The 12,585-nt window shown below is 37.4% G+C and overlaps 2 protein-coding genes and 1 pseudogene across 2 annotated transcripts; 2 read left to right on the forward strand and 1 right to left on the reverse strand.

Annotated features, from left to right (window-relative positions):
• Positions 1 to 1,439: 1,439 nt before the first annotated feature.
• On the forward strand, positions 1,440 to 7,419 carry LOC128007984 (tripartite motif-containing protein 16). Its single transcript, XM_052592848.1, has 7 exons — positions 1,440 to 2,192; positions 3,638 to 3,733; positions 4,149 to 4,382; positions 4,658 to 4,817; positions 5,416 to 5,472; positions 6,012 to 6,080; positions 6,498 to 7,419. The coding sequence occupies exons 1-7, from the start codon at positions 1,608 to 1,610 to the stop codon at positions 7,016 to 7,018; spliced, it is 1,722 nt and encodes a 573-aa protein (XP_052448808.1). The 5' UTR covers positions 1,440 to 1,607; the 3' UTR covers positions 7,019 to 7,419.
• A 1,727-nt stretch (positions 7,420 to 9,146) lies between these two features.
• LOC128014980 (intraflagellar transport protein 22 homolog) lies at positions 9,147 to 10,366 on the forward strand (annotated as a pseudogene).
• A 71-nt stretch (positions 10,367 to 10,437) lies between these two features.
• On the reverse strand, positions 10,438 to 12,284 carry LOC128008000 (ATP synthase subunit g, mitochondrial-like). The gene is made up of 3 exons (XM_052592849.1): positions 12,129 to 12,284; positions 11,506 to 11,666; positions 10,438 to 10,643 (listed from the first exon to the last, which is right to left on the reverse strand). The coding sequence occupies exons 1-3, from the start codon at positions 12,178 to 12,180 to the stop codon at positions 10,545 to 10,547; spliced, it is 312 nt and encodes a 103-aa protein (XP_052448809.1). The 5' UTR covers positions 12,181 to 12,284; the 3' UTR covers positions 10,438 to 10,544.
• Positions 12,285 to 12,585: the final 301 nt, after the last annotated feature.

A 12,585-nucleotide genomic window follows, 5' to 3' on the forward strand; every position in this document is an offset into this window, starting at 1 on the left:
AAGGAGAGAGGTGAAACTATTTAAGAAGTGATGCAAGATTTGTGTTTTGGGCAGAGCTGATGGCAGGACCTTATGTAACGAATCAGCATGTAATAGGTGTTGGTTTCTTTCAGTGTGGGGTCATCTGGGCACTGGCTAGACCAATGGCTAAAGCAGAAAAACACAAAAATATGTAAATGAATAAAAGAAAACTACAATTCATGCATTTTCCTTTCAACCACAACTTAATATAATTTATTAATCATCATTTTTTATAAAATTATACACACATCTTTATTCATTTATTTGATTTTTGTTTCAAAATTCTAACAGTGTAGCACAACATTCAAAAGAGGTGTGTGTGATATTATGTCACACATGACTCATGCACATCATATGTTGCTCACTTTTCAAATACTGCATGTTAATTTTCATTGCAGTTTATTAGATACTTTTTATTTAAATCTCTGAATCACCTCTGGGACTTACAAAGAGTGCCTGTATTATTTTAACCACAATTAACAACCCAAATAATCTAGTAATATGTCACAATAACAGTGTGCAAATATTTGCTGCTAATTCAAATGTCAAATTTGAAAATTCTACAGGTTTGAAATATTCGTAATATTCTCTGCTGAAATACTCTGCTGTTCATTCTTTTTTTTTTCTTCCACACCCATCGAAAAACAAACTAATGACGTATTTTCAAGTCTGCAGCACCCATTCCAGTTCAACTGGCCTTAGTTCATACATTCAGATCAACTCACCTCACACACTTACTGTTACTATTGTTTGTTTAGTGGAGTGAGACTACCACATGCCCTTGTATCGTAAAAGAGACAGTTTTAATGCAATACATTTTATAGTGAGAACTATATGTCCTATCATATACTGCTTTATATACTAGATATGTGTGCTACAGAATGAAATATATTATGTCTAAATAGTTGAAAATAGCAAAAGTTTATTATTAATTAAAAAAATTGTAATATCAAAATGGTAATTTCAAAAGAATCCTTATTTAACTAAGCTCAGGCTGCAGTAAGTATTGATATTTAAGGGGAAAAAAGCAAGAGAGTACAGCAAGCATGAAAAAAAAACAAGCCTCATAACATATCAGAGCCAAACGACAATGGCCAATTATTAACAGAATGTGGTTTAAGGGTAACTGATGCAAATATCCTTCAGCTCCTCAGCTAATGGATAAGCAGTTTGTGTGTGAAACAGAGAGCTTTTCATGTTGGATGGCCCTGCTTTGCACTACAATTCATTCATTCTCGACTGTACCTTTTTTCACTCCACCCCTGGCCCCTCCCCACCCTCTCTCTCTCTCTCTCTCTCTCTCTCTCTCAAGAGTCCTGGCTCAACCTGTTTATCTGAACTGGGTTGAGCTCTAATCTCTCTCTCTCTCTCTCTCTCTCTCTCTGTGTCTGTCTCCCTCCCTTCCTCTCTCTCTCCAACGCACTCCCTTAGTACAAAGGGGAGGGCTTCGCTTCCTTTAATTAATAGCCTGTGGAATTCAGAAACTCGAGGCTGTCTGTAGTAAAACACCAGCCAAGCAGCGTTTGGATCATTTTTCTTTATTGGAAACATTTCAGACATTTGTTTTTTGAATAAGCTGAACAAATATGGCTGAGCAAACGTCTCAAGACTACTTCAGCTGCCCTCTATGTACAGAGCTCCTGAAGGACCCCGTGGCGATCCCGTGCGGTCACAGCTACTGTATGGACTGTATTAGTGGCTACTGGAATGAGGCTGATTACACTGGCATCTACATCTGTCCCCAGTGTCGGATCACGTTCACCCAGAGACCTGTGCTGAGGCCGAACGCCACTCTCACCAAAGTGGCAGAGAAGATCAAGAAGACGGGCTTGAACTTCATGCCTCCAAGTAATGGAAGCTACGCTGGCCCTAGCGATGTTCCTTGTGACTTCTGCACTGGAAAAAAGCTCAAGGCTGTCAAGTCCTGCCTTAACTGCCTAGCCTCTTACTGCGAAAAGCACCTGATGCCCCACTATGAGTCTGCCACCTTCAAGAGGCACAAGTTGGTGGATGAGCTGGGGAACCTTGACCGTAAGATCTGCCCTCAGCACCAGAAGAGCTTGGAGTTGTTCTGTCGTACCGACCAGATGTGTATTTGTGCCATCTGTACTGTCAGCGAGCACAAGGGGCACGACATAGTCTCAGCCGAAGCAGAAAGGGGAGAAAAACAGGTAAGGATAATGTATTGCTTGAGTAAACTTTACTATGGGGTAGAGTGGCTGTGGGGTTACAAGCTGAATTTGCCATGTGTATGATTATATTACGTAACAAGAAATGCTCTTGGGATTGTATAACAGAGATTTTCTTCAAATTAAGCTGCCAAGAAGCCATGCAGATTCACTGTATAACCAGTTCTGTGTTATCGCAAACACACTGGTCCATATCATTACCACTCACACAAAAGAAACTGATGAGCTGGAGGAGATGAAAATTAAATAGACAGAAATGTAGCGAGGTTACTGAAACTTTCTTCCAGAGTTAGTTTTCCAAAACTACTCCAAAACTCCCAAACTATATGAGTCACAAAAGGGCTCCTTTACAAGGGTCAACTCAGATCAGATTTTTTTTTTATTCAACTGTTGTCCTACACTTTCAGAGAGAGAAAAAAAAATAACTGTAATGAGCGACAGGAGATGAGAAACAGGGCAGGTCTGGATTCTGGTGTAGGGAGAGGTGAGGAATGTGAATTCCCCCTGTGCTAGGAGTGAGAGAAATAGCACACTGCTTTTTGTACTTTGACCCAAAGTCATCATAAACTTCAGCAGATGAGTATAGCTGAAAGAAATGTTAACAACTGCCTCTTCAAACTTGAGTTTCACATGAAAAACTGTTCAATGAAACTTGAGTCACTGTATGAAATAACTATTAGGACAAACAAACATCCCACCAAAGCTATTTATAGATACTGGCCAGATGTTTACTGTTGTATCAGTACTCTGGAGCTCTGAATGGAAGGAAGGCCTTCAAAGGTTTAAGATTTCAAAGCTTTTCCTTCAATTCATCAGTACTGAACAAGCTTAAAACAGGGAGCGCAGCAGTTGATGTGTTTCTGTACTGTTTTGACTAAACTGTCACGGCTGCTGTTTAGATACAGTAATTATATCTGTAATCTTATACTTACCGCAAGCACTAATTGCGAATTGTTTGCTTGTTTTGTTAAATGTAGGGAATCACAGATTTAAGCCCTCATGTCCCATGGCACACACTACACACACACACACACACTTTATTCACCCCCTCCCCAGATTCTCCACATTCCTTCAAGCTTATCTTGAAGAATGGTTCGGTGAGCTTGGCAAGGGGTTGCTCTGAAGCCCCTCTTCTCTTACCCTAAAGAATCAAGCATGTGCACCTTGAAATGTCTCTTTGGTGTGCAGACCCAGCTAGTTTTACATTCCTGGTGTGATTAACATTCCCCTCTCTTTTTAAAGATAAAATCATCCGTGTGAAAAATATGCATAACATACATGAAAATCTGTGACGTGAGAGGAAATGTTGTATTACGTCGCAGAGTACATTCACTGGCTTATCATGAAGATGGCAATCAACAACACTAAGCATTTGTATTTGAATCTGTCAATAGACTAAGGTATGTTTACTCTTATTTCATGGACAGAAACTTCTCGGAGTGTCCCAGGCGGAGATCAAACAAAAATGCCAGCAGAGGACCAAAGAACTAGAGGAACTGAAGACAGCCGTGGATTCTCTCAAAGTATGTTTTAGATTCAATTTCTTACCGTTTATTTTATCACCACTGCTCATTTCAAAGTCCCACCATAATATATTAGACCAAATATGTACTGCTTTATCTGGGCAAAGGTGAAATGGCACAGGACCTTTTATCTGTTAAGTCAGTGTGTAACTGTTTCAATCTGGGAAAGCAAACAGACCTTGAAAGTGGCCATAATTGTTCTTTTGTTCTTTATGAGGTAATCTAGTGCTAGTCTTCTAGATACATGCTGATACATGGGTTTTTGTTGACTGCAGCAGGAGCTGGAGTAGTTTTACTGAGTTGTAAAGTTATTCTTGCAAAATCGATGCACTAAAGCAAAGAGACACAACCAGTTTGCTACTGAAAGAATGGACAGTGAACTGACACTCTTAACCTTGACTCATTTTTACCTCAGAGCTCAGCACAAAGAGCATTGGCCGAAAGCAAAAAGATGTTTGATGAGATGATCTCCTCCATTGAGAGGATGAGGTCAGAGGTCACCAAACTGATCAACATCAATGAGAGGGCTGCATTCAGTCAGGCAGAGGGGCTGATGGAGCGACTGGAGCAGGAGATTGATGAACTAAAGAAAAAAGAGACTGGACTTAAACAGCTTTACAGCACTGAGGATCACATCCACTTCTTACAGGTACTAGGACAGGAATTTTCAAAATAGGGTCCGGGGATCCCTAGGGGGACAAAGAGGGTTCTAGGTGGTCAGTAAAAATGATTTGCCCTTATGCAGAAAAAAATGGTACTTTATACTTTTCATATAGGCTAGTATAGATGCTTTTATATTTAAGGGGGAACCCCACAAGGCATCAAAAAGGCTTTTCAAACTTTTTTGGCATCAAAACCTTGCATGAGCTCATTGGGCTGTATACTCCAAATTTTATGCACTGAGATTTCTCTCTTTTTAAACAGAATTTTAATTATCTCTGCACTCCGACTGATGACGGCTTTATACCCAGAGTGTCTCTGAACCCAGAGTTCTCCTTCAGTGCAGCCAGGAAAGCTGTAGCCGAGATCAAAGAGAGGCTGGAGGAGCTGGGCAGAGACGAACTGCGAAAGATCTCAAAATCAGGTCAGAGCACACAATGCACCACACATCAGATACAGGCAAAAGTTTTTTTGGGGTGAATTTGCTCTTTCTTGCTGATCTGAACACACTGCCCTCTATTTTATAAAACACTTGGACAGGGAAGTGTACAGTTGAGCTTAGTTTCTCTCTAAAGAGGCACACTGTGCACTTGTGTTACTGAATATATAATTTCTGGGCTCGCTGTAAGAAAATTTGAAGTCGTAAAACAATAACCAACAATTAAACAGATCAGTCTTTAACTCTGACAAGTCAGGCCTTCTGATACCTAGTGCACATGACTAGTAGGACATTCTCAAGTCAGCAAGGAAGTCATGTGATTACATGCAGAATGTAAACAGGGCTTACAGTTCCTCCACTTCACTTCAGGGTTTAAAGTTCCTCCACTCACTCCACCTTACAATTCACTGTGCAAGGTTCAAGTGATAAACAAAAGAGCTATTCTGATTGGACGAAGTAGCTAGTAAACAATTATATTAATAGAATTTGAAACAATAGGATTTAGTGCCTTACTTAGATCTGCTGGCATAAATCTAGCATTTGTAAATAAATTTTTCCCAATGTGTACTTTTTTTTATAACAGTGAATGATGTACCAGTGTACACTGTGGAGAATCGCACCAAGGAAAAAACCAACAGAGGTAACACAAATTAAATAATCATGATGTATATTGATTTAAAATTATCACATATGGGCAGTGCAAAAAAGCTATAAACATCATAAGGGGAATATGTAAAAACACACATGACAAAATACACAACTGTTTAAAAGTTTGGGTTCAGTAAGGGTTTTTTTTATGTTTCTGAAAAAACAGAATGTTTTCTTTGATCAAAATAAAGAAAAAGAGTAATATAAAATATTATTGCAATTTAAATTAACTGTTTCTATTTAAATATAAAATGTAATTCATTCCTGTGATGGCAAAGCTGATTTTTCAGCAGCCACCATTCTTCAGTGTCACATGATCCTCCAGATATAATTCTAATATGCAGTATGAAGTCAAAGTATGCAGCAAGCAATATTTCATGTATCAGTGTTGAAAACAGTTGGAGTGCTTTTGAACAGTTGAATGCATACTTGCTGAATAAAAGTATAAACCTGACAGACACCACGCTTTTAAATGTTAATGTTCATACAGAATGGGATGTGCCATATTAAAATGTGTTTCTCTCTGTTCAGTAAAAGAAGTTCATACAGTGGACAGTTCACCTCCTGCAGAACCCAGAAACAGATCTGAATTTCTGAAATGTAAGTATCATTTTAAATTTAGATAACCTAACACTCAAAGTTAATCTTTAAAAACACTAATAATTTAATTATATATAATCTTAAAATAATATTAAAATTATATTAATTTCTCACATTATGATGTCTTGTGATGCCTAAATTGACTAAACTAAATTGACTGGCATTTAAAACTTGATAGTTTTCAATGTGTGATTTTTAAACTTTATTTAGAACAAATGGTATAGATTGTTATCGGTCAGTTATACGTAACTACAAAACGAAATTATTATAAGTATTGCCCAGAAATGTAATATTGTTTCTAGTACAAATACTTTTTTATCTGTAATTTTTACTAATTATATCAGGACTAAAATACATAAAGAGACAGATATAGAAAGATCTGTTGAAAGCAACCTTTATCTTTGTGCCCATCTCCAGACTACTGTCAGCTGAGGCTAGACCCACATACGGCGCATAAGGAGCTGTACATATCTGAAGGAAGCAGAAAGGTGATTAGGACCCGAGATCCGCAGCCATACTCAGACAATCAAGACCGCTTCGATAGCTTTGCCCAGGTTCTTTGTCGTGAAGCTCTGTCAGGTGGCCGCTTCTACTGGGAAATTGAGTGGAGCGGGGAATTCTCGATCGGAGTGGCCTATCGGGGCATTAGCCGTAAGGGTAAAGGCTCCCTTTGCTTGCTGGGCTACAACGATAAGTCTTGGAGCCTCCTCTGCTCTGACACAGGGTACTCAGCCTGGCATAACAAGGTAGACAAGGCTGTTAGCGGTCCTCACTCTTCAAGAATAGGGGTCTTTCTGGACCACTCTGCAGGGGTGTTGGCCTTCTATAGTATTGGTGAGACTATGACGCGTCTGCATCGTTTTGAGACCAAATTTACTGAGCCCATCTATCCTGGGTTTGGGGTTGGAACATCAGTCAAGATCTGCCAATTAAAATGAACACTACATGAGATGTGTGCTTTTCATGAAGAATCAGAAGTGAAGGACAGACATTTTTGCTCTTTGTTCTATTGTTCGATTTTATATATATATATATTTTAACTCTGTCTTTTATGCTGAATGCCATTTGTCAGCTGTCATTTCAACAAGGTTTTGTCTGTCGTTTTACACGTTCTGGAAGAATTAAATACGTTTTTAGTAATGATCCTAACAAAGTGCAAACTATATAATATTTTCTTAAATAAAGGCTTAAATGAAGAAAAACTCTTCAAGATGCTAAAATATTTTCAGTTAATATTATATGGAATTCTCAACATGTGTGTATCCAAAAGTCATTGTAACGCAACATTATTCTTTAACGGCTTCTTCATATTTCAATAAAGTTTTAAAGTTTTAATGCATACTGGTCTCTGATTAAATAAATGTGGTCATATATCTTTTAGTAGACATAGTCTTGTGTTTTTGCTGCTGAAACCACTAATTTTTTTTCTTCTTCTTACTTAACACATTACACATATTTAAAGTATGAGGAACATTACATTACTAAGGCTCTTCTGACTTTCACATTAGTGATACATCTCCTTCCACAATTTCAATTCTTCCACAATCTGTCTCCATCTTTCTACAATTTCATTATCTGTCACTGTCCAATGAGCGTACAGATCGCGTCTAACCTGCGTACAGATCACTCTTTGATTCGTCGTCATTCCCAGTACTTTTCAACAAGTGTTTATTAGTTTTCATAATGCTTGCTTTCATTGTAGAAAACCACTGCTAGTCTGTTTTTCAAGAGATTTCTACTTCTTTAATCTACCACTTTTTAAAGACCCATCTCTTTAACCTGGCTAACACATAAAACACTAACACATTTCTAATATTCAAAACCATTATGAATGATTTTTAGGCTGCATTAATTAGGACAACCGGAATCGTAACACTTCCCATAACACATGATGTACTTGCTACATCATTAGAAGAATGGCATCTTTGCTAATATTAGTCTGTTTCTTTCTTATTCCGAGGTCACCGTAGCCACCAGATCCAGTCTGTATCCAGATCAGATGGTCACTTCAGTCATCTGGATCTAATGTCACAATACAATACAACTTTGCTGCAGCCTGGAACTGCTGGTTTCGTCTGGCCAGAGGAGAACTGTCCTCCCGACTGAGTCTAGTTTCTCTCAAGATTTTTTCTCCATTCTTTCACTGATGGAGTTTTGATTCCTTGCCGCTGTCATCTCTGGCTTGCTTGTTGGCAACACTTAATTTTCAGCAATATCGTTGACTTGATTGCACAGATACTATTTAAACTGAACCGAGCTGGACGATGACATCACTGAATTTAGTGATGAACTGCCTTTAACTGAAAACTGAGTGTTTATGTCCCTTTGCATTGACACACTATTTTCCTATTTAATATTGTAAAGCTGTGTGTATTGTTAAAAGCACTATATAAATAAAGGTGACTTGACTTTCCAGGTGCCCAAAGTCGCTGAGGCATATACATTTTAGTATTTCAATTAATTTTACACAAATTATTTATTTCTGCATTAACTCATCCTCTGGCATCTCCCTTCTGTATTCTCTATTCACAAGTGCAGTCATGTAGGCCACTAGGCCATGAGGCCTACATAGTCAGTTAGTTTGGCTCTGAGGCTTTCAAATGCACCCAGGTCGCATATGAGGCAAACTAACTTTCACAAAGGTAAAGTAACTTTTGGTGGTGAAAGTGTTTGTACATTAACTGCTGGAGTAAGTAACGCACCATACCATGAACAAATATAATAATGAATAAATCAAACACATGAACGTTTAAGAATAAAAAAACAACATGCCCAGAATGTGACGATTTCTGACACGCTTTCTAATGCTTCACTTTTTTTATTTTTCTAAGTTTGCGTCTTTGCAAGCATGACTGATATTAGCAGATGTCTTGTGTCCTCGTGTGGCTATAAGAGGAAATACAACTTTTTAGAAATCACTTATTAGGATCATGCTTATAAACGTGTACGATCGAATACTACATTTGTTGGTTTCATAAACGAAAATGGCTTAAATTAGAAGGTTGCAAAACATTATTTTTATTTTTTTTGCCCTTTACATTTTTTGCTGTTTCATTAATTGTATGAATGTTCGTAAATTAAAATAGTTATAAAAGGTTTATCGGCAAGATCCCCCATAAGAGTTTGTAGCGGTTGCTGACTGCGTGTTAAAGATACGTTAACTGGAAGACAGTTAAGTTTCTGACAGTCTGACACAACAGAAACGGTCTGAGCTGATTACAGCCCTACACAAGGAGTACGGTGGGCTGATTTTAAAGATATTGTCGCAACAAATACAAATTTTTGCTGCCTTTTGCAAATTTAAGTTTTTGCTAGCTATTCAAATATGACATTTAATTTCAGTCTAGGATACTAGAGTTTAAATCACAGAGTTTATCTAATGGCAACAAAAATCTGAGTTTATCTAATGGCAACAAAAATTCATCATGTGAAGTGGAACTAGGGGATTTCAAGTTAAGTTGACTAGAGGCAGTACCTTTCCTGAACCAGAGACATAAGTTATCAAACAATTCCCATTTTTTTCCTGAGTAAATTCATTCAGTATTCTACATGCACATGTTTGAATCTTGCTGGCCAGCTTTGATGAAAGACACCAATGGGGTAGTTATTGTGTTTAACCCAGATGTGCCCAGTCATCTGAAGGAAATAGAGACCTGGCATTCAACATTCATCTCCTCACAGGGACTACAGGACGCCCAGTGTCTGCTCATAGCACATCATAAACCAGGGAGCGGGGATGGCACTACCTGTCCACAATTAGGTCATTTATATTCTCACTACAGCATTACCTGCATCAAATCATTAGGGAGTGCTTTTTTTTTTTTTAAACTTAATGAAAAGGTTTTTCTTTCTTTTTTTTCAAACACCCCTTCAAAAAGTTGCTTAGAGTTGCATATGACAAGTTATTTTCTAAATTTATTTCACTTAGCCTCTCATTCACTCAATCCTTGGGAAATGTTATGCGGATGCTGTCAGAAAATCAGGAGCGAGAAGAAATGTCAATTATGACATAATTTTGTATAAATCTATATTGCACACATGATTTATAGCCTATAGATTTTTTCTTTCAGCTTTTATATTTTTTCTCCACAACTGCATTAAAAATCACTTTGACTTCGTAAAAAAAAAATGCTTTCACTCATTAACACAAATGAAATAACTTGAATCACACTGGTTATCAGTGTATTGTTCTGTAAGAGCAGATCTCTGCTTTTTTGTCTACCAGTAAGAATTGATAGGTGATAAACTGTAAATATATATAAATATATATATCCATGAATTCCACCATTTATCAAAATTCAACACTATTGTAACATTTTCCTGGGTACACTCACGAATTAAAGAAGCATGAAATCTCTTCTTTCTTTAATAATATTCATTTATTTAGTTCCTGGATTCCAAGAATCTGATAAAGAAAACAGACAAAGCTCAGCAAAGAGAACAAGCAAACAGGAGAGTACACATTTATACATCATAGCCAATAAGGCCTCTCTTCCCAATGATCTCGCCAATGTAGAACCACATCAGAACCTCTGTGGCAACCAGTCCGTTCCTCAGAGCATCCTGGGGCAAAGAAATAAAAGTGATGAGAGACATTACGAAAATATTATTGGAACTACTAATAATTAGGTTTGCCAAAATGATTAAATGTATCATTTAAACCTCACTTTCTGAGAAAGAAGTGCATCTTCAGTTTAATAAAAGAACAGAACACAGGCTGATAAAATAGCTGAATCAAGCTTTTATTTACTATAAAATACAATTATTAGAAGAAATGCTATACTTGAACTGCAGCGGGCATACTGGCTTCAGTTTAGTTTAAAATATTTAAAGGAACAGGTTTAGAGAACCTTTTCCTAAAATATTTCCATGTTGAAATGTAATTAGAATGTTAAATGTATATTTCACTCAGAAATTACTCATTTACTCACCCACTTGTTCCAAACCTGTACAAGTTTCTTTCCTCTTCTGAACACAAAAAATGGTATTTTAAAGAATGTTGCTAACCACACATCAGATGATAGGCAATGACATCCATTGTATTTTTCTCTTTCTTTTTCCCCCCATGCTATGGAAGTCAATTGCTACCATCAACTGTTTGGTTACCAACATTATTAAAAATATATTTTGTGTTTAACAACTGACAGAAATGCATACAAGTTTGGAACATGCTGGGAATATGTAAATGATTTTAGAAATTTTGGCCATACGTTTTTCCAACATGGTGACTAACAATTCTAACATATGCATAGTGCACAATTTTTAGACAAATACATATTGAAATATAACACGACAGCTGTGCCTGTCCCAAAGCAGATGTGTTTTGGTTAATAAATTTAAGGTAGCTATTTTGTGGCAGCATTGTCAGACAAGGAAAAGTTCCAATTTTGCCAATCAAAATTTAAACAATCCAACCCATACTAACCCTGACTGTGGTTTGACCGAGCCGTCCTGACTGGAAGCCCTTGAGGAGATCCTGGAAGCCGCTGATGGCCTTGGGGATCTCTGCAGGTGTGGGAGGCACCAGCTCCACACGGGCGTAATACCAGAATGTAGCTAGCCGCGGCTTGGAGTAGTTCACAGCGGCTGCAATATATCATTATAGTCGTTGATCCCGTAAAACATAAACAAGTTATAAAGCAAATTTACATTTATAAAAGGAAAATTTACAAAGCCAATGCCATAGGAACAATCTAAGTGTCTGAGTTAAATCTATCTTCACATGTGGACACTGGGCAAATGTTCAGCTTCAGTATAACGCTGCTGCAGAGCTCGTTCAGAATGAACTGTGGTAACAATAAACAGCGTAAAACACTAGAACGGTAACTAACACGATTATTGGGCATTTGCTAGCACGAAAAATCACCGTTTTGCCACACTTGTTATGTAACGTACATAGTAAATGTAATGTTGGATTGGTCTAATGCGAGATTTGCTCATTTACGCGGCCTGTTCGAACAGCTGAGCAAACCAGAAGCACACAACTCAAAACAAATCATTCCAAGAAATAAATCTTCTATAGTTTGACAAAAAGATGATTATTCTTACCGCCGACCAACGTTGGCACTTTAGCCACAAGTTTCTGTACCGCCTGGGCCATGATTTCTGTGACTGTGAAGGTTTATTCGCCACTTCGCTCAACAAACCGGGCCCTTCAACGAATGTCACCTCCAGTGAAGGACCTTCAATCGAGGAGGCAGAATATTCGCCTGACGGAAAAAAAAACAAACAAATTTTTTTTTTATAATATATATCTATATACTATGTATAGATAAAATAATGTATTTAAAAAAAAATTGTATTCCCCAAAAATGAAATATGGTATGAAATGCTAAGTTACAAATAAGGGCGGCTTAAAGGGATAGTTCACCCAAAAATGAAAGTTCATAATTTACTTACCCTCATATCGTTCCAAACCTGTGTGAGTTGCTTTCTTATTTTGAACATAAAATAAGATATTTTAAAGATGGCTGGTAATCAAAGGTTTTTTTATTCTATGGAAGTC

Source organism: Carassius gibelio, chromosome A5, assembly GCF_023724105.1.
Source record: "Carassius gibelio isolate Cgi1373 ecotype wild population from Czech Republic chromosome A5, carGib1.2-hapl.c, whole genome shotgun sequence".
Lineage (NCBI taxonomy): Eukaryota > Metazoa > Chordata > Actinopteri > Cypriniformes > Cyprinidae > Carassius > Carassius gibelio.